At 53.3% G+C, this 20486-nt stretch overlaps 1 protein-coding gene across 5 annotated transcripts in view; it reads right to left on the bottom strand.

The window, feature by feature from the left end:
• LOC105700852 (ecdysone receptor) overlaps positions 1–20486 on the bottom strand; it is an 80238-nt gene that overhangs the window by 27710 nt on the left and 32042 nt on the right. For all 5 annotated transcript variants that reach the window (XM_012427067.2, XM_012427072.2, XM_023434774.1 and 2 more), the window contains exon 3: positions 11355–12589. In XM_012427067.2, coding sequence (XP_012282490.1) covers positions 11355–11796 — 442 coding nt within the window. In that variant the 5' untranslated portion in view covers positions 11797–12589. The remainder of the gene's footprint in view (positions 1–11354; positions 12590–20486) is intronic.

Genomic DNA, 20486 nt, shown 5'->3' with positions numbered 1-20486 from the left:
GCCTTATGCACGCGCTAAGAGCTGCGCCCACACGCGCGTCTCGCTAGGCGGAGCTTGCGTGAGCGTTACGTGTGCACTCGAGGTGCATTCACGGAGTTACGTCCGCATGCCGCCAGGAACAGATCCATCGCCTCCCGACGCCTCTTCTTTCGTTCTTCGTCTTACCCGATTTCATAAAAAAAGAAAGAAAAAAAATCTTAAACTTAGCCTAACACCTCGGCGATGTTTCCTCTTCCTTCTACCCTTCCCTTCGGTTATCTGCAAATCTTCGAAAACTCACATTTGCGGAATTACGTCGATATATATATATATATATCTCGATTATTATCGCGGTATATATATATACCGCGATTATATATATATATAAAATCGCAAAAATAAAAAAAATATATATATAAAATCGCAAAAATAAAAAAAATATATATATAAAATCCCGGAAGTTGATGTCGAAATGTCCAGTTTTGTTCCGAGCTAGTTCCCTGAACTCGGATCTTCGAAAAGTCCGGTTCTCACGGCACCTCCCATTTCGGGTTGGGGCGCAGCATCCGAAGTCGTAAACCGCGTGAGAATCGACCGACGAGGGGGATGAATGTCCAGGTGGATGGGCGATGGTCGTAACCGAAGAGAGGAATACTCCAGGATCCAGCGATTGGCACCTTCGCATTCGAGGGATTCCCCGGTAATCGTGCGACCGCGAAGACGTCCATCTCGCTGTTCCATCCTGAACCCCTTCAGGAATCCCATTGGCAGTGAAAGCCCCTCCACTGCGCCTAGGACACCGACCACCTTCAAACCTCCACTCCGTCTTTGGAGTCGATAAGATCAACATTCGCCCACTAAGTTGACAATTTCGTGCATAATTTTCGAACGTCGACCAATTACGCGATAATGCAAAATCCTTCATGCGATTGCATTCGTATGCAAGAAAAAAAAAAAAAAACTTGAAAACAGGACCCCAGAGACCCGATTCTCCAGTTCATACCATCAACTTTGGCACGCGAAATTGACAGTGTCATCCAGGACTTCCGAAAGCTGACCGACAGAACTGAACTTCGCAACCTAGCCAATATTCATTAAAAAAAGAAAACAAAAAAAAAACAAAAAAAACTTGAAAACAGGACCCCAGAGACCCGATTCTCCAGTTCATACCATCAACTTTGGCACGCGAAATTGACAGTGTCATCCAGGACTTCCGAAAGCTGACCGACAGAACCGAACTTCGCAACCTAGCCAATATTCTTTTTTTTTCCTCCCTTTTATGCGAATCTCTACATGACGTATATACGAAAGTCATACGTCATACACGAAAGAAAATCCCCGCGAACCCCGAGAATCCAGGAGTTCAGTTCGCAAACCATCACCCAGGCATCTCGCATAATTTGTCTCGCCCTGAACCTAATCACCCATTGGAGAGGTGTTCGTCGCAGAACCGAAGTACAAAAAAAAAAAAGAAAAAAGGAACCGGCCAGGAACATACAAGATATACGTAGATACGCATTCCCGGCGGCGAGCACGCGATACCAGGGCACCAACACGCGGTCCACGCGGTGTCACGCGAAAGCGATACGTAAAACGATGTAATAATACACCGAGAGGTTACAGCGCGCAGGTGGAAAGGGCTTATCTTCCCGACATTGCAAGGGGGGGAAAAAAAATAAAAAATAAATAGAAAAAAAAAAAGGAAATTGCCCGCGCATCAGGGAAAGCCAGGACGAGCGATAACGTCGCGGCCCCGTCGGTGGGGAACCCGGTTGTCCTTGACAACTTCCGCGGCTTTTTCGCCCGGACACGCGGCCATTTTGAGGCCGCGTCGAGCGCACTCGAGCGCGACGTACGTTTCCACGTGGAGGTATTCGCCCCCCCCAGAGTGTCCATCATGGAAAGGAAATGGGAGTCCTTCGAATGGATGAGTCCGACCCCTTCGTCGAGACGTTTCTAGCCCGCCAGTCGTTAATTAAATTAGCGCAATTATCAGGAAAGGAGCCGGCGTATGAGCACCGCTGTCCTCGGCCGCGAAAGTCGAGTCAGCTGATCGGTCCTCCGCGATGGCAGGGAAGAAACCGCGGAAACGAGCCTGCTCGAAGCCTGCCAACCTGCTTCACTGTTCCACTTGGGTTGCGGGGCATTAGCGGAGACGCAACCCGCCGCGAATGCGGAACGCGAGCGGCCATTCCGCTTTTAAGTCGGCGGCCGGACCGGCCGGGGAAAGAAAAGGAGGCTGGGGTCGATCGGACTTTTTTACCCCCGATGTTGAGAAACGATCGACGGTGTTTCTGCGTCTTCGAGGCGTCGAAAGTTGAAAAGGATCCACTTCGCGCTCTGTGCGCACCCTTTTGCGCATCCTTACGTTGTCCCAGATGAAAGCATGCCAGGACTGATTTGACTGTTCAGTCAATCAATGAATGATATCAGTACACCGTCTTCGTATGTGTGCACAAACAGAATATTTATGTTTAAATTGGACCCCGAGATGGTAATATAGGAGGGAACGCGTCTTCATAGAACGCAGAGATGGCGTCGGTATGCATCAATTGCACGTACACGCGTTTCTAATGAATGTCGAGTTCCCTTCCGTATAGTGTAGGCAGTACGAGAAGTGGGACAGGAGTTAAGACGACTTCTACGGGTAATAAAAGGTAAAGAATACTTAAATCATTCTGCAAGAGGGTAGGATGGTTCGACATCTAGCCGCCAGGTGGGGTACTAAGCCCTCCAGGCAAGTTTCCACGTGTGGGCGCCGCATACGCGAGTCTTCTTTCCCCGAGTTGTAAAAAGTGGACGCGCCACTGTGAGCGAGACTCGCCGACCAATCGGCGGGGAGCCCGAGAAAGTAATCGGCCCCTGTTCCGTATTTGGAATCCAAGACGGTGGCATTGGGTCTCTGGAAGCACTAGTGGTACTAATAGGGCTACCGGTGGAGCGGCGGCCTTCCCTAGCGACAGTTTCCTCAACTAAACGGAGATAGAAGAAAAAGCGCCGATCTCTACCCTAACTGGATAACCGATACCTCCCCACCCTATACAGAATTCTCTGACGAATCGCATACACATTACACCGTTAAAACAACGAAAGTGCATATATCCACCTGTGAGTGGAATAAAAACGGTCCAATTCTCTAATAACCCCAAAACCTTCTTTTGAACAATGCGCCACTTTCGGCGCACGCGTTAGTGCGACATTGGTTCCTGGGTCTGCCCCCTGAGGCGCTGTAATCGTTTCAAATGGTTCCCGCCGTGTTCCCTTGATATTACGTGTATTACTTTGTGAATCGATTGTGTATCCACGGAGAAAAACCGCGTTAACTCGGCTAGCCTCGAGGCGGCGCCTATGTCGTACGTGTCGCGCCACTGGGAGGAGCGTGAAACGCGTTTCCGAGGCCATTCTTTCGACGTGGGAGCGCCGAGGTTCCGCTTTGCTACCTTGTGTAGATAGCAATGCGCACCGGCGACGCCGTCTCAGATTTTTCACGGCCATTCCTCACCCTTCCGCCCTCCTCGCCGCGCGAGCACACGTCGAGAGAACCGCGCGGACAACAATGTCTTTTGTAAAGCCTCGACAATAAGATTATAAGCGGAAATAACCGATTCGCAGCCGTGGCGAATCCTACCACTGGCGGCAGGGTCAGTCGCGTGAGCCTAATCGCGGGTTAAGTCGTTCTAGGTTATGTCGGCGTGGACAAAACCGTGGATTAAGATTCAATGGATTGGGCCTCGCAGGTTGTGCCATGATAGGTTAAGTTATTCGCCGTATATTAGGCCGCCTCGAGTTACATAGTCCGTGGCTAAGACGCGAAGGCTTCCCCCTTAGTTTTCTCCACCTGAACTTCGCGATCGACTCTGAATGACCGGTAATGGACGGAACGAGGCCACGTTCTTGCAGGCGCGGTGTTTACACGGACGCGTTTCGCGACGGCGACGCACTTAGCACGGTCTCTTTCCCACCGAGGTGGAAAACCTCCGGCGTACGCGTGTAATTGTCGGCCCTGCCTCCCATTGACCGAGAGCGATCGATCCGCCCGCTGGATCGACCCGACTACGACCACGGCGCACGTGGCGCCACCTGCCGGCCGCGCGGCGAATCCTTGCCTCTCGAGCGACCGCCAGATGGCGCCACGCGCGTTTCAGGGCCGCGCAGCGTCCGGCTCCCCAGGGCCGCCACCCTGCAGGGTCGCCGCGCTTTTCGCGCGAGATTAACCACGCCAAACAAGCCAAACGATAACCCGCGGACATCGCGGTGAAAACTTTCCATCGTGGAGGCGTAGTTGCCTCTCCCGCCTCTCCCTCGGCTGGAAAATCCGGACATTATCGGCCGAGCGGAGATATCGAACCGGCAGGGAGAGGCTACCCCCTTCCGAGGGAAAGGGAGAAGCCGAGCTGCTGGGAGAGGCCTGGGAACGGCTCGCGAGATGGAAGGTGACCTCGTACACACGCCGCGAGATACCCGACCTCCGTTTCTCCCTCTTCTGGGCTTACTTTCATTCTTCGATACTTCGATCCCAGCCAGCCACGTGCGCGATCCTACCGGGCGAGCCGATCGCGGCGACTCAGCGCGCTGCGCCATATAGACTGGCCTGGATAGGGTCTGCATGTATACATATGGTTTTTCATGTTTTCGGGTTATTTCTTTACACCTTGGGTTGGGAGGCTGTGTTTCTAACTTCACTACCTTGCGTTATAGTCCTTGAGCTGATCAATAAATGTCAATTTCAAAGGTCCTGGGGTGTTGGGTCTATCTCCTGCGGGGCAAGAATCCAAGTATTCTGGTGGACGGTCCACTTTTTTGCTGGGTGGTTGTCAATATCCGTCGCCAATAACCCAGCTCCCGTGTCTCCCGGACCTCCAAACCCGTGTGGACTCGAAACTAGGCTGACGGAAAAATCGAAGTGCCGAGCGGCTCTCGCCGGGACATTAGCAAGTCGAACGGCCCCGAGGGCTCGCGGGCGTATCGACCGGCGTTTTCATTCCACCGACGGCCATTATCAGTGGCCTGCATCTCCTTTCGTGACTGGCTCGTAAACGCACCTCAAGCCCACAAGGACCGATCGCGGGACCCCGGAGGCCGCGCTGGTTCCACATCGATCTTCCCAATGAATTCCGGCTAGCCCCGCCGAGGAGTCCTGGTTAACCTCTCCGACCTGAACACTGCATCGTCTTGCACCACCCCGAGGATAATCCCAGATCCACATTCCAGAAATTCAATAAAATCACCGCCCACAACCACACACCGAAAGCCAGACCCCAAACGCCACAACAGTTCCACATGGACCTCCTCGAGGTACTCGCTCTTAGTTTTCGCCCCTGGATTTTTCTGCAGCCTTCTGCTGATAATTCTAGGATGGACTCGTCGAGAATTCGGGGGGGCTCGCTGCAGGGACCTAGCTCGGTGCTCCACCGTATCTAGGTCGGCCGCCTCGCTTACGCGCCGATACCGGCTGATAAGGTGCGCGACCGATTGCGAACCAACGACCTACATCAACGGCGTCGCAGCGACGTGTTTAGGTGTGCTCGTCGTATGTTAGTCGGCGCAAACCTGGGGAGCACACCCATCATGGCCAGGGGACACCTGTGCACGCGTAAGCGCACGTAAGCGCGCGCTGGGTCTGTTACATAAGGCCTAGCCCGCTGCGCCCGAGCAGGGAGACAAGTGCAGCTCCTAGGCTGTCTGTCGTCGCGATAAGCGACATTTGCGCGCGGCCGCCGATAAACCGAGCGGCTCGGCGTAAATATAGACCCGCCGTTTTGCGCGGTCACGTTGTACTCCCGCTGTATTCGCGCCCGTTATCGCCGCTTTATGCACGCCGAAGTGTGGGAGCGCGATTAGGCGCGGCTCCCCCCATGCCCGTTTATCCAGGAATCCCGTTAATGTGGGCTGGACTCTGGGGGCGAGTCTTGACGTAGCGTTTCCATTGTCTCTTAATTCCTAGCTTCTTCCATTCCCGACCTGAAATTCGCCTCCCACGGTCGAGGAATCCCCGGGACTCTTCTAGGTTAGAGCGCCCGATGTGCGTATCGGGTGGTCCTTGATCCTGAACTTCATCCATGGCTGGACCCACCGTCAACAGGACGCGCGTTCGGGACGGCACATCCTGGCAGCGTTCCCTTCTACCCGAGGAGCCCAAGGCCACCGGAGATGCGAGCAAAAGGTCACGGGAACGTCGCCGTAAACGCGCGGCTCTGCCTCGTAAAATGGCGGATGCACGGTCGGGGTTAAAACGGAGTGCAAAAACCGGTACGCCTTAATCGGGCCCACCGGGGCGACATTTGCCGATCCGCGCCGAGGGATTTGCGGTTACGGCCGATCCGCAACGGCCCACCGACGTCCGGGTTCCCCGCATCGTCCAGATTCCCGAGGAAAAAGGAGCCTTCGTCGATGACCCGAGGAGCCGTAAAAGTTCCGTTTCTTGACCTTGGGCCTGTTTCCTTCGTGCCAGAGTTTTTCTACCTCGAATATCTCGCTCGGCGAGACGTTACCTGATTAATGATAGCTAAACGCATTGTTCTATGAGTAGGTGGAATTATTATCGGACGTCGATATGAAGGAAATCAGGACACTTCAGGCCTCGTCCGGAGTCGGGCCTTGCCCAAAATGTCGGGCCAATGTCGGAGCGCCGGCCGGCGGCGGAAAATTCTAATCTCACGGCGGCGGCGTGCACGCAGCGATTATTATATGGGCCAGTGCACGAGGCGCGTGGGAGTAATGGCGGGCATGAAAGAGACGGAGAGGGTTAACGAGGGAAATGGACGCGTCGGGGGAGCGAGCGAGAGGGAACGAATCTCATTGTCATTAACCTCGTCCCGCGAGTCCGTGCGGCCTCGCGCGCTGCACTCCCACACGCAGCGCGCGTGTCCGACACAATGCGCCAGCGCTGCACCGCGTCCGTGTGTGCGCGGTGCATTCATCAGCCGCACACGGGGCTACGAAGAGAGCGGGAAAGAACGAGAAAGAGCGAGAAAAAAGCACGCGGAGACGCGGAACATGCGCGGCAGGAGGCGGGAGGGAGGGAGACCACGCCGGGACGGCTTGTTAGTCAAGGCCATATCTGCATCCTGCGTCGCGCCGGCTTGGCGCGCCACTGGCGACATCTACGAGCCGGCGAGCCAACCAGCGCGCCGCGCGTCCCGCCATCTCGCGGTCGCGTCCCTGAACCCTGTCCCGCCGCTCCACGTGCAGCAGCCTAGTTCCACTTTTCGTTACGGAGCCCCCGTGACGTAAACGAAACGAAATCGTTGCTCTCGCAAATACCGTATTGACTGCGTCTCCAACGCACTCCTAAATCCGGGATTTACCGTAAATCCAGTGAATCGCATTAATAAATACGTAGATTCGATCCTGAGCGTCTCGCCCCGATAAGTCTTGGATTTCCACTACGATGAAGACGTAGTCGTTCTGAAGACTATGTTCTACTCCTCCCACGACTAATATCTCCATCATACCCTAAATTCTGGATTATTATATCCGAATTAAAGCGTCGATATAGACGCCCGGGGACCCGACTCTCGAGTTCATACCATCAGCTTCCGCATGCAAAATCGACAGTTTCGTATACGACTTTCAAGTGCCGACCAATGTCGCGACATTTTCCTTTTTTATTTTCCCATGCGAATCCATTCGTATGCGAACAAAATCCGCATGAATTCGAGAATAGGAGCCCGCGGATCGTGTCTCCGGGTTTATTAATGCGACGGAGACCCGCAATTTACTGGATCCGGGCTCGATAAATCCCGGATTTAGGAATACGCCGGAGACGTAGGAGAACATGGCGGCGGGTTATTCCCGCCTCGCGGCGAAGTAATAATAATTTCGAAATTGAAATGTGGCCCTTTATTAATTTATAGGCTGCTCGACTCCGCGAGAAATATACTTTTTTTAATATCGGATGACCACCAGGGTGAACAACACCAAATTAAGAAACTCAGACCTAGTCATTATCTGCGATGTTCATCCTAGCGCGTCAAATGGGACAATGAATGTCGTTTTCTGAACCTCTTGAATGAGTAAAGTCAACTTTAACAAGACCATCAAGAGTGGACGATTTTCCGGCGTTTTTTAAGCTATGAACGAAACCGCTTGGCCCGTTTAATACAGAGATATGCATTTTTTAATATTTCACTTCGCTTGGGTTAGAAATTCGGATAAATCTCGATGTCGTTACCGGTGCCGCTGATTTTAAGGTTTGAGGTTAGGTTTGCGTTAGGCGAGCGTAGTCGGCCCACCTCTACGTCTCGTGGAGGCGCTCGCCACCCCCTCTCGGAAAGATTGAATGGATCGGGAGGGAATAGCGGCGATTTGGTAAGAACGCCGCGTTGTGACACTCGGCCGCGACGAATAACCCACACGGGAGTTAGGTCCGTTGGCCGAGGTTGGGGGACGAGGTGCCGGTCGTTTCCTGGCATGTGGGTATTTTGCGTGGGTATCGCGCGAGCGCCCGCATGCCGTGGCGAGAAACGCGGGCCGAAAAGCGCCGGAAACGGGACACGGCGATAAAGCGTGCTCAAAAGAGCACCTCGCGCGTCGGGCGTCGCACAGAGCGCGTTCCCGGGCCGAGGACGGGGAGGCAATAAAAATTGCGCTCAGCCTCGCGCGTAACTTCTTACTGCTTTTTCGAGCACATCCAAGGTCACCGGCGTTAATAATTAAACCCCATCGAGTTCTACTTAACCGATTTGCATCATTAGCGTATAAATACCCTCAATTTTCCTGGCCACTATCATTAAGCCTGAAATTTGGCGGTAAGGACCCTGTTCTTCATACTTCCTTATCTCGCGAATGGGTTAATTCTCCCCGAGGATTTTCCAACTTAACCCCCGACCTAACCTAACAATCGGGGACTAGAGTTCGCCCCGCGTCTTAACGACTACTAAACGAGTACTGAAATAAACCCTTGACGGATTGGAACGCACTCGGTGGCGCGTGGATTTCTTTCTCCCCTTGTTTATTCGACTTCCCGGAAGGTTTTCTCGGTCACGTCGGAGGTAGCCTAAAAGCTCCGGGATCCTCCCTTGGGTTCGAGCTCCCGGCGGAAGTCCCGCTCCCGATCCGACCTTAATCCTAAGGCCGGTTCGTTAATCGTGGCCGAGTTACCGAGAACTCTCCGCGGTCCGTTGCGGCCATGCGGAGTGAGAGTCCTCCTCTTTGTCGGTCACGGCTTGATTCCGTTCTCGATCTCTCTTTCCCGCTCCCTGTCGACCTGGGGGCGTAGCATGCGACGAAAGTACCGGGTCCACCACGTGCCATAGTCCACGCGTCCAGGGACGACCCCTGGAATCGTTTGACGTTTCCAGGTTGAAGTCAGGTTGAAGCGTTTGACGTTTCCAGGTTGAAGTCAAGTTGAAGCGTCAAACGCTTCCAGGTTCAATTCAGGTTGAAGCGTCAAACGCTTCCAGGTTCAACTCAGGTTGAAGCGTCAAACGCTTCCAGGGACGACCCCAGTCCCGACACCCCCATCCTCCAAGCTCCAAGACCTACCACGACGACGATTTCCTCGACGCATCGACATCCCCGAAAATCCAGGGCCTCCTCGTGGGAGATAAAAACCAAGGACAGCCAGGCAAAAAGCGGCGTCGTCGTCGAGATCCGCGTCTCTGGGATGCGTGGCCCTGTATCCCTCCCCGTCAGGGTCGCCGAGGAGAGTGAACGAGTCCACGGAGAAGTAGGGGAAAAGGAGGTCTCGAGGCGGAGTTTCCGCGTCCACCGGCGGATCCTTAATAAGGCCCCGTCGCGGGCGGCTTAATAAGGCCCGATTCGGTTTTTGCGGACCGACGCGCCGCCCCGGAGCCGACAATGCTCCCGCAACCGGCGCAGTATGGCAGTAGTGCAAGCAGTCGGGCGCAGCCGGAAGCGGCGAGGCTGCTGCATTAGCGGTGATGTCACATCCGCAGCCCGGGCCGCGACACACGATCTTGCTCGCCTTTTTCTCCCCGGGTCTCCCCGGCTTCTCGCCCGACACCAAAGATAGATGCGCCTCGTGCAGTCGCGTCTCTCCCTCTTAGGTGGACTTAGCGCGGTGCACACGAGGAGCGTTTCCAGCAGATTTCCTGCCCTACCGTACCACGTATACAGGGTGCAAAGAATTCCTCCCCATGGTATACACATCCTCGTGGGAGATGCTATTGAAAAGCCCCGTGGGATATTTTTCTACGGTGCATAATTCATCTCCAATAATTAATTGAAAACACTCAACCAGGCTCATTCGATCAGCGAAACGCGAGGTTGTCTCGCCAATCCACCGTAGATAGCGAAACGCTTGATTTATTTACACATCGTTATCCGCGGGGAAAATGAAGTTCAATTTTTTTTTTTATATGATGAATAATGGTCTGCTAATGATTAATCGAAAAATGACCAACCAGTTGCATGGTTATTAACGATTGGCGTGCTAGTTTGACGTCGGTAAGCAACGAGGATGCAGAAATTTGGTTAAAAAGGGAAATAAAAGGAATACACGCGACTTCCTAGATTAATTTCGAGTCTGACCGATCGACCTGGTTGAATGAGGTGTAATCAATTGTTAAAGATAAAGTCAGGAATGGTGGAAAATATTTGTAAGGGGATTTTCGAGTCCATTTTCAAAATCGGAGATAGGAATTCCATTACACCTTGTAGGTGTGTAGGCGTAGTTTATGGAACTTGCCATGGGACCATCGATGAAGGATACCGTCATGAACTCCGGTCGCAACGTCCTACGAATCGGGACCCAATTTCCTCCCGTCGTTCGCAGCCGGAATAGAGGCCGGCGAGAGGCGAGGAATTCCGTCTGCGTTTCCCGCGTTGACGGAAGGAAATTGTGGGCCCGAAGAGAAGAGGCTTTCCCGGGATATCTCGACGGTCCTCGGAGCGGTTGTTTTCTGTCGCTCCGCGATTGGAAACGCGGCGGAGTAACCGATCGCGAAGAACGAAGGTCGGCGCGGCGGAGAACGAGGACGCGCCCGCCGAAGACGTGGACGAGAGAGAAGGAAGGCGAGAAAGACAGTGGGGCACACATGAACCGGGATGGAAAAAGAAAAGTCGGATAACGATAACGGTTATCGGGCCGCACGTTACCAGGCGTTAAGTCGACGCCGACCGGGGTGATTCCGGCCTTCGGAGGCGCGAAGGTCCCCCGAGGATGGAACGGAAACGGATTCTTCGAGACCTCCGACATTGGTTCTCCAAGGAAGGAGCCACCATTTGGAGACAACGTCCATCCACCCTATGCCGACCATCGACCTGGGGACCACGACCATAGATCGCCCTAACGCGTTAAACATGGTTCCATACGAAAGAGATCGCCGCAGTCGGGACCACGCGACCGGGTCGCGGGTCCACCCTTGCCCAGTGGGTAAAACCAGCGATTCCGAAATTCAGCTACCACTTACCGATCTTTCCGTTGGGACTGTAGGGGTCGTAGCTGCCGGAGCTCATGGGGCTGGCGTAGCCGTTGTTGCTGGGTGCCGGGGGTTGCTGGGTCTGCACCAGGGGCGTGGAGTGCGCAAGGGGAGGCTGTTGCTGGGGCGCCACGTAGACGAGATGCTGGGAGGCGAGGTTGCCCTGGGGGGACTCGGGGCTGGTGGGGGGCATCCAATCGTTGGGCCTGGGCCTCTTGTTGGCGGAGGCGATGCCGGCGAAGGGCCCGGCCGCCCCGGAGGTGCCGGCCAGGTGCTCAGGGGCCTCGGCCTTGACCAGGGCCACCACCGTGGGGGCCTCGGGGCCCCCCGGGCCCTCCGTGCTGGACGGACCCTCCGATGTGTCCATCCCCGTGGGGGGGGCTGGGGCTACCCTGGGACCGGGGGCCAGCACCACGCCGGCCCCCGACGCCATCCCCGACGCCTCATTGTAGCGCACCGCGACGTTGCCGCTCACTAGGCTGGCCACCGTGACCGTGGCTCGTTACCTCGACGTCGCGACGACTTTGGTCCTGACCTCGACCTCGGCCTCGGGCTCAGCCCGCTGCCCTAGTGGGTCCTCCCTCGGCGAATTTCCGGACGCTCCTGGATTTCCGCTACGCCGCGTCGTCTTCCGGCTCCCTCCCGCGACGGCATACACCTCCACGAGATCCGTGTGTTCTTGCGGGTGTATATATATATTTATATGTATATAGATATATATATATTTTTGTATATCTTTGTCCTCTGCTTCCCGCCTAGCTCGGTTGTATCCAAAAATAAAGCTCTCTTCCGCCCTCGCTCTTTGCCTCCACCTTGGCTCGAGACGTCGCTGGGTTTTCCCCGATAACCTCGATGTTCGCCGACACCTCGATGATCCAAGTTCGATCCCGGGTGCCGAGGGTGCCGCACTGATAAGGGCTCGCTTGCTCGCCGGAGATCTCGCAGTCGGCGACGACTTCGCGCGCTGCCGATCCGGATTGACTGATCGCAGCGCGCGAGGACCCTCAGGGTGCGCCGGCGCTGCGAAGGGAGATCGACTCCTCGATTTAGCTGGATCGAGACGCGAGGGTGCTAACGGAGTCACTTGACCCCGGTAGATCTCCTGGTCCCAGAGCTCGTCGCAAGCTCGGTCCTCTCGAGCACCTACCGCATCTTCACGTGCGCATCGAAGCTCTCATGATACATAGTGGACGCGCTCGCAGGTCACCGTCGCTCTCTTGAGGTATCTGGAACGAGAAACACGACGCTCGTTAGAGATGTCACCGAAACAAAACAAAAAAAAGGCAGAAATTGTTGCGAAGCAACGCAAGTGCGCCAATTAGCGATAAGTAAATTAAAAAAAAAAGAAAAATACCACGAAATTTACGGGTATCCACAGTCTGACATTTTACCCTAGGTCAGGATTTGGAATTTTTTATTAATATTCAGATGCTCTGGGTATATGGGGGTGGTACAAGATTGGGTTCTAGAAGTCAATTAGGGTTAAAACATATTTATGTACGGGGGATTGGTACGTAGAGGGGTAATTACAGGGTATAATGCTAGACACCTGTTCCATGGGACGCGTCGCAAGTCGCCTATGGGAAGAAGTCGGCTCTCGGCTAACATCACATGATGCTTCTAACGATGGGTCCAATTAGCGTTATTAACGATCCGCTAAGTGCGTCAGCGAGGCCCACTTAAAGATCCACAATGGCCCCCGTTACGAAATCAGCCGAAATACGTCGAGATCGATGCTCTATTTATCGAAGGTTCAACGGCACGCGCGATTCTCGCCTCACCACGTGGTCGGAGGAGAGATCGACTGGCCCGATCTCCTCGGAGTCGACGAGGGACGGTGGGTTCCGATGGGTCGACCTTTTGAGGGACAACGGGATGAAGTGAATTGCAGGAATCGGCGAGGGCACCTCGAGGGTTGCTTCGGGTGTCCGGAGGGAGGGAAACGGAAATGCCGGCGATCTCTCTCGAAAGCCACGAGGTAGCGATATACCTAGGTGTAGCAACGTTACCGGTCCGTTAGCCGAGCTAGCGGATACGTCCCGAAACCTGGTACCGGTTACGCAGTTGCCGAAACTGTGAGACCCGGGGGCGTCCCCACCAGGGCCCCGGACTTACGTCGCACTCCAGCCCAGGACCGTGCCCACGTCCGGGGGGCGAGAGGGGCCCGACTTTCTACGCAGCTAAAGAAGTCGGTCCGCTGGCCCAAAAACCAGCACCCCGTCCTACGTCTTCGTTCGGGCTTGTTTATACCGAGCCCTCTCACCTGGGGACACTTCTACACGTCCTACCGATCATCGACGCGTTTTTCGACCCCATAGCGATGAACAAATTAGATTTTGGTTTTTTAAAAGACGCCGTCACACCTGGAGACTCTTCTACATGTCCTACCGACCATCGACGCGTTTTTCGACCCCATAGCGATGAAGAAATTAGATTTTGGTTTTTTAAAAGACGCCGTCACACCTGGGGACACTTTTACATGTCCTACCGACCATCGACGCATTTTTCAACCCCATAGCGACGAACAAATTAGATTTTGGTTTTTTAAAAGATGCCGTCACATATGGGGACACTTCTACATGTCCTACCGACCATCGACGCAATTTTCGACCCCATAGCGATGAACAAATTAGATTTTGGTTATTTAAAAAACGCCGTCACATCTGGAGACACTTCTATATGTCCTACCGACCATCAATGCATTTTTCGACCCCATGAACAAATTCGGTTTTGAGGGGACAACCGTGACTTATCACCATAGTGAGGGGACCAACGTCGGAGCAGCTCGACGTGTCCGTCCTACTTATCGGCGCTCTCGCTCCGGATTTTCGTGGTGGGTTGAGCGAACGCGAGAGCTCAGTGACACGGAGAGAAATAAAAGAAAGTCTCGGAGGTGTTGCGGGAGAGAGAGGCGGTGAGAGAGAGAGAGAGAGAGAAAAAGACGGGTGGACGGATCGGCATTTACATGAGGAGCGAGAGGGAGGGAGAGGGAGCGAGAGGGAAGGAGCTCGTTGCGTCACCGAGTGACTGGGCTGCCCTGGGTTTAACCAAAGCCCCGTTCGGTCGTGGAGGTGGAAGGGAATTAGGTGGCAATACACCTTCGGCAGGTGAGACGCGCGGAGGAGGTGGAAAGAACCGGACGCATGCGCAATCGGAGCCTCTCGGGATTTCGTCAGTCGCGGGAATTCTCGACCGCGATGTGCCGTTTTTCCTTTCTCTCTTTTTTCTTCACTTTACTACTTCTTTTTCTCCTGCTTTTCTTCTCCCTGTCCTCCGGCTTGTTTTTTCCTCCCGTTTCCATCGGAGTCATCTTGCGTAATGCCCAGGAAAAAAACTCAAATCGAGTCGCGTCGAGGAAACGTTTCTTTCCCGTTCGGGAGACTCGCGACTCGTTTCGTAACCACTTCCCCAATGGTGGTCCTGTACCATGGGATTTCGGCCCCGTGAACGAGTCGCCGTCTCGAAAGTACGCCGTCCAGGTTGTAGGAGGAAACATGGCGGTGAAAAAAATAAAAAAATAAAAAGAAATAAATCAAACCGGAGGAAGGGGGCGGAAGAGAGGACGGGAGGAACTCCTCGTGTCCCTATGAGGAACGGAGGTGGAGACGGGAGCCGGACGTGTCGTTCCGTGATCGGAATTCCATGATTTCCAGTGCCTCTAGTTGGGACTCCCCTCTTCCTTTTCCATTCCTTTCCCCTGCCCCCCTCCTGCATAGGCGATCCCCTCGAAGAAGAACCTCGTTTCCACTTCCTGGTGGCTTTTCCTTCCCCGTTTCCCTGGAGGATTCACTTAGCACACGTAACCTTTGGGGGAGGCCCTTGCGGCGAGCTAATTCATTCGCCACGTGGCCTCACTCTTCCTCTCGGATCTTCTACGAGACCGACGTCAAGAGTGCAAGAACCAAGAAACAAACCCGAGACCGAATCCGTTAATACTTATGGGGTCGAGAAATGCGCCGATCGTGGAGTAGCGTCAGCTGATAGGATGTCATCTTTTAGAAAACCAATACCAGTACTAATACCAATACGAATAAAAAGTGCAGGAGCGTAACCAAGTGCGTCCGGGATCTTTTAAAAAACCAATATCGATAATAAGAGCCTCCGAAACCGAAATCGTTCCCCACCAGGGGGTCGAGGAACGGGCCGATCGTCGGTAGGACGTGGGGTAGCGTCACCCCATAGGACGCCAATCTTTTAGGAAAGCAACGTCAACCGATCTACGGCGATCTTTCCCATGCCGTTACGTCTCTGGACGTTGAAAAAAGAAAAAGGAAAAAAAAAGATGCACCGTGGAGAAATCTCGGAGACGGGCCGCCGTACCTCCTGCAGAGATCGGCTGCAGCCTCCGGGCGGGCGTGGGCGGGTGGCACCTGGACTCTCCATGTTTAATGGCCGCCCTCCCGATGTGCGGTCTCACCTCGGTGCACTTGGCAGCCATGATCGATCGTAGACGCGAGTTTCGATCCGACGTGGCCGGAGACACGTGTATAATTCTGCGACTTCGGGGCAATTAAAGGGCTGCCTCGGCCGGGAGGAGGCGATCGCGAAGGTGAACGGAGGTGGACATTAATATCGAGGGAACGGCCGGGAAGAAAAGGCGCGTCCGCCTCGTAAGGTCGGGCCCCATAATATCCTCCGGTCTGCCCCGTAAATCGTGCCCTATTAATAACCTGTCGAAAGCACGCATGCGGCAGCCGAGGGCGAGCATCGCACGCCCACGAGTGGAGCTCTCCGCCATCGGTGCGTGCACGCATTGCGCGGCCTGCAGGGCCTCGGATGCGCTTTTGCATCCCCTAATTGGTGCAACTGTTGGTCCTAAGCGTCAAGGAAGTCAGGATTCGAGGAGGTACAGAGAGGCCCGGCGGGATTTTCACCTCGTCTCCGGGTATTGCCAAGAGACGAGATTCATATCCCGGATAAAGATGGCGCCGCCCCGGGGGACCAGCTCCCGATTTATCGATTCCTCGCCTCCGCGCCTCTCTTCCTCCCGTTTCCGGCTGGACGGGCTTGCGGGCAAAGGAAAGAGACACCCGTGAAAGGAGGATAGAGAGGGAAACTTGGGGAGGGTAACCCTGACCCACCCTACGTGGTCGGCCTCGAACCCGTGATCTCACCCCTGGAGGCTCCTCGGGATACGCGACTTCACTCCGCGATTTCCTTTCTTTTTCCCTTTTTTTTCTGGAATACTTGCTCCCAAGTCCTGTTTCCTGTTGGAAATCATAGAGAGGAACGACGAGGAAGGGGTCTGGGAGGAGACGGAACTTCCTTTGAGCCTCTCTATCGCCTCTATCTCTGCAATTTCCGATCGAACGAGTTCACCGGCGAAGAAGCGAGGAGAGAGGGAAACCGTAACCACCGGGAAGATAACCCTGACCCACCACACATCGTTGGCCTCGAATCTACCAGAATTCTCGTCCAGCTAGCTGAGCTGTTAGTTTCGAGGACCGATGGTCGGGTTTGCGCCATTATCCTCGCGATTCTAGGTCAATAATCTCGCGGAAGGTAGAGCTGGACAAAAAGGGAACGGATGCGAGAGTTCCCGAGCTCCGCTTCTCGTCGTCGCTTGGGAATTGCCAAGATCTAGGCGTCGTTACCGAGGTGTCTTGCTCTTTTACTGAAATCCCCAGCTCGGGTGGTTATTGCTGGGGTTGTTCGAAATCCTTGGATTTCGTTTTCGTTGTTCGAAATCCTTGGATTTTATTTTCGTTTTTCAAAATGCTTGGATTTTCTTTTCACTGTTCGAAATCCTTGGATTTTGTTTTCGTTATTCGAAATCCTTGGATTTTATTTTCGTTGTTCGAAATCCTTGAATTTTGTTTTTCTTATTCGAAATCCTTGGATTTTATTTTCGTTGTTCGAAATCCTTGGATTTTGTTTTCGTTGTTCGAAATCCTTGAATTTTGTTTTCCTTATTCGAAATCCTTGGATTTCATTTTCGTTGTTCGAAATCCTTGGATTTTATTTTCGCTGTTCGAAATCCTTGGATTTTGTTTTCGTTGTTCGAAATCCTTGGATTTTATTTTCGTTGTTCGAAATCCTTGGATTTTGTTTGCGCTGTTCGAGATCCAAGGATTTCGAACAACGACGGCTCCTGGAAAATGACGTCGACCGCAAAGGGAGCGACCCGGTCAGCTGTAGCGAGTCGGCCCCAGCGTGCGGCCATGTTTGCAGATGTAGGGGCGTGGGTGGTAGATTTGCAGATGCGCAGCGGGTGGGAGGTCGTAGCCGGGACGCGAACCCTGGAGCGAGGACAGGCATTGACCTAGATGCTCTCTCGCTCGCTCCGGCGCGTCCGCCCTCGCGGTGTCCTTCTCCCCCGCAGGACCTCCCAGTCGAGACCCTGGCCCTGGGTGTCCGCGTCCTCCGCCCCGCGCCTGGGAAGGGGTGACACCTTTTCCCGCAGGAACCGGTCTGGTGGGGATGCGGCGGGGATGCCGCAGGATCAGGGAACCAGCCTCGGGGAAGAGGCAAGGTTGCCCAGCTTCGAGCACCCTGGACCTCCTCCCCGCGCCCCTCCCCACGGAAGCGTATTGATCGACCCTGGATCCCGCAGGCTCGTCCTCCTCCCGCCACTTGTAAAGGCTATCCATCCGTCTGCCTCTCCATCCGCGCATCCGACAAGATACGGATACAAGAAGACACGGAATGACAATTCCTGCCGATAAGGACTATACCCGCCGACTATATCCGCGCAGGACGATTTTTAAAAAATTCAATTTTTAGGTTAGCTACGAAAATACAGGGTGGAACGTCGAGGGAGGTTTCCGAGGGAAATGGTGAATCTTGAGTACCCAACGTTTAGAGTCCTCCCAATTTTAAGGGGATGTGAAAGTGGCATCCAAAAGCTCAATCGTTCATAAAACTTTTCATAGAAGTCTGAGTCTCTCAAATCATTTCATACTTAAAAACGTGAATATGGAGACCCTAAGGTAGGTCCTGAGACTCGCGAAATTTCATTTTTTATAATTACTATTTTTAAAATACCTATAAACAAATCTGAGAAGAATTGAAATTTCATGAGTTTCAGGACCCTCCTTATAGTCTCCCTATTCACGTTGTAAAGTTTCAAACTAGCCGGTAAATCGAATTCGGAGAAAAGTTTAATAAGCACAACCTCTTCGACGCCACTTTCACGTCACCTTAAGGTCGTCTCGGATTAGACACCTGAGATGGTTAGCACCGTCTTTGTAGTTTCTTTTAATTGGGAAAAAATTCGGAAATTCTGTCCGCCGCGGATTTTCTCGATTTTTTTTTGCCCCTTCGTTCTCCGTCCTTTTTACTTTTTTCGGAGCTCTCCCTCTTTAACTTTCTCCCCTCCCTTCTTTAGTGCCCCGTGTGCCCCCTCCTCTTCTCTTCCCCTCCGTCGCTGAATTCCCCCCACCTCTCCCATGTCCTCCCCTCTCTCTCGGTTCTTCTTCCCCTCTTTCGCGCTCACTTTCCCCACTCCGGGCTCTCCCTCTCGCTCTTCGCTCTCTCGGGCTCTTTCCCGGTAACTAGGCCATCAGATCGATCCTGCAACAACCGCCACCAACCGGCACCGACTGGCCGCCATCTCATCGAGATCTGCTTTCGACTCTCCGCAGATTTACGAGCGATTCGCGAGAGATCTCGACCGAGCCTGGTACCTCTCTCGGCGGTTTCGGGCAATTAGCTCGGCCACGGCTCGGCAGGACCGACATTTTCCACGCTCGAGATACTCGCAAGAAATCTCCTACCCGAGACTCCACTAACGCCCGACTCTTTGCTCCTACGTATCTCGAGGATTCGCCGTGGAAACGTTTCATGGCCACGGGGTATCGAATAAAAGGCTGATAGGAGCCACGGGGTAGATAACTGCAAGTAAATGCCCCGCGGCACGTAAAGGAACCGCGACACGCGATTCAGTTTCGCGACAAATGCATTCGAGCCTTATCTCGAGGCGCTGCGCTTCTTTACCCCATCCAATATCTAGGAGTGGAGGAAGTTGAAATAAGCTATCCTAAGTACTATTAAAAAAAATATATACAAAAAAATCGGGATTGTTTTAGACAGCTGTATTTCTTTTACCGTGCGAATTCGATGATGCGCGGCATTGCGTTGTGCTGCCCTTCGATGCAAGATAAATCTTGGTAGCAGGAAAATCAGGGATTTTATATTTATTCTTAATGAAATGTCATTAGGCATTTCTGGGATTATGCGAGGCGGAAATTATTATGGGACGGGACTACGTGCCCGCGGCACGTTTCCGAGGGGAATCGGTGACACGTGGCGTCTTCGCCGGAGACTGACCCCGATGCAAGATTCATCCGATCGGGCCGGATAAGCCGGGGGAACCGGAACGGCCCGTCGAGATGGCGATGCCTCGCCGAAGGAGGAGTCGAGTGCCAATTACGTCCACACCCGGCCAAAAGGACGAGGGGATACCCGAAGATGCGAGAAGAGTGATCACGATCGGTCCCGAGGGATCGGCACCGATTGGACCCGGCAAGCCCACCGCATCATCGACGCATCATCGACGCATCCGAAGGCCAGAATAAGCGCATGCATTTTCTGCATCCCAGGGCACGACCGAAGATCCCATCGGGAAGTTAAGGCGACGTAAAAGTCGCCCCCGAATGTTAAGACTGTGTAAATTATTTATTAAAACTCCCCTCCGAGCTGGATCCACCGAATGATCCAACACCTCAACATACATCCACGAAATTCAATATTCAGCATTTTACAATATTTTCATTCAACTAGTATCGATATTTCCCGACCTTAAGGAGATACGAAAGGGTCATTCTATATACCAAACCGTCAAATTATTGATACAACTTATCTCCAAATTGAGTGCACCGAATCATTTGAAACTTCGACACGTGATTATGAAGGCCCTAAGGAAAAATGCGATGCTCGTGAAATGTCATTTTTCAATAAAACATTTTTTTTCATGTGGCCCAGACTAGAATAAAGATCACATTATTTATTATTATTATCATTATTATTATTAATTTATTAAAAATGAAATTCCACTAGCATCGCGTGCTTCCTCAGAGCCTTCATAACCACGTGTTGAGGTTTAAAATTATTCGGTGCACCCCCTTTGGAGAATAGTTTTATAAATATTTGACGTTATGTATATAGAATGACCCTTTCATATCA

This window comes from Orussus abietinus, unplaced genomic scaffold, assembly GCF_000612105.2.
Source record: "Orussus abietinus isolate OABI.00-Male unplaced genomic scaffold, Oabi_2.0 scaffold54, whole genome shotgun sequence".
Classification (NCBI taxonomy): domain Eukaryota; kingdom Metazoa; phylum Arthropoda; class Insecta; order Hymenoptera; family Orussidae; genus Orussus; species Orussus abietinus.
This window is presented reverse-complemented; position numbering and strand designations above follow the sequence as displayed.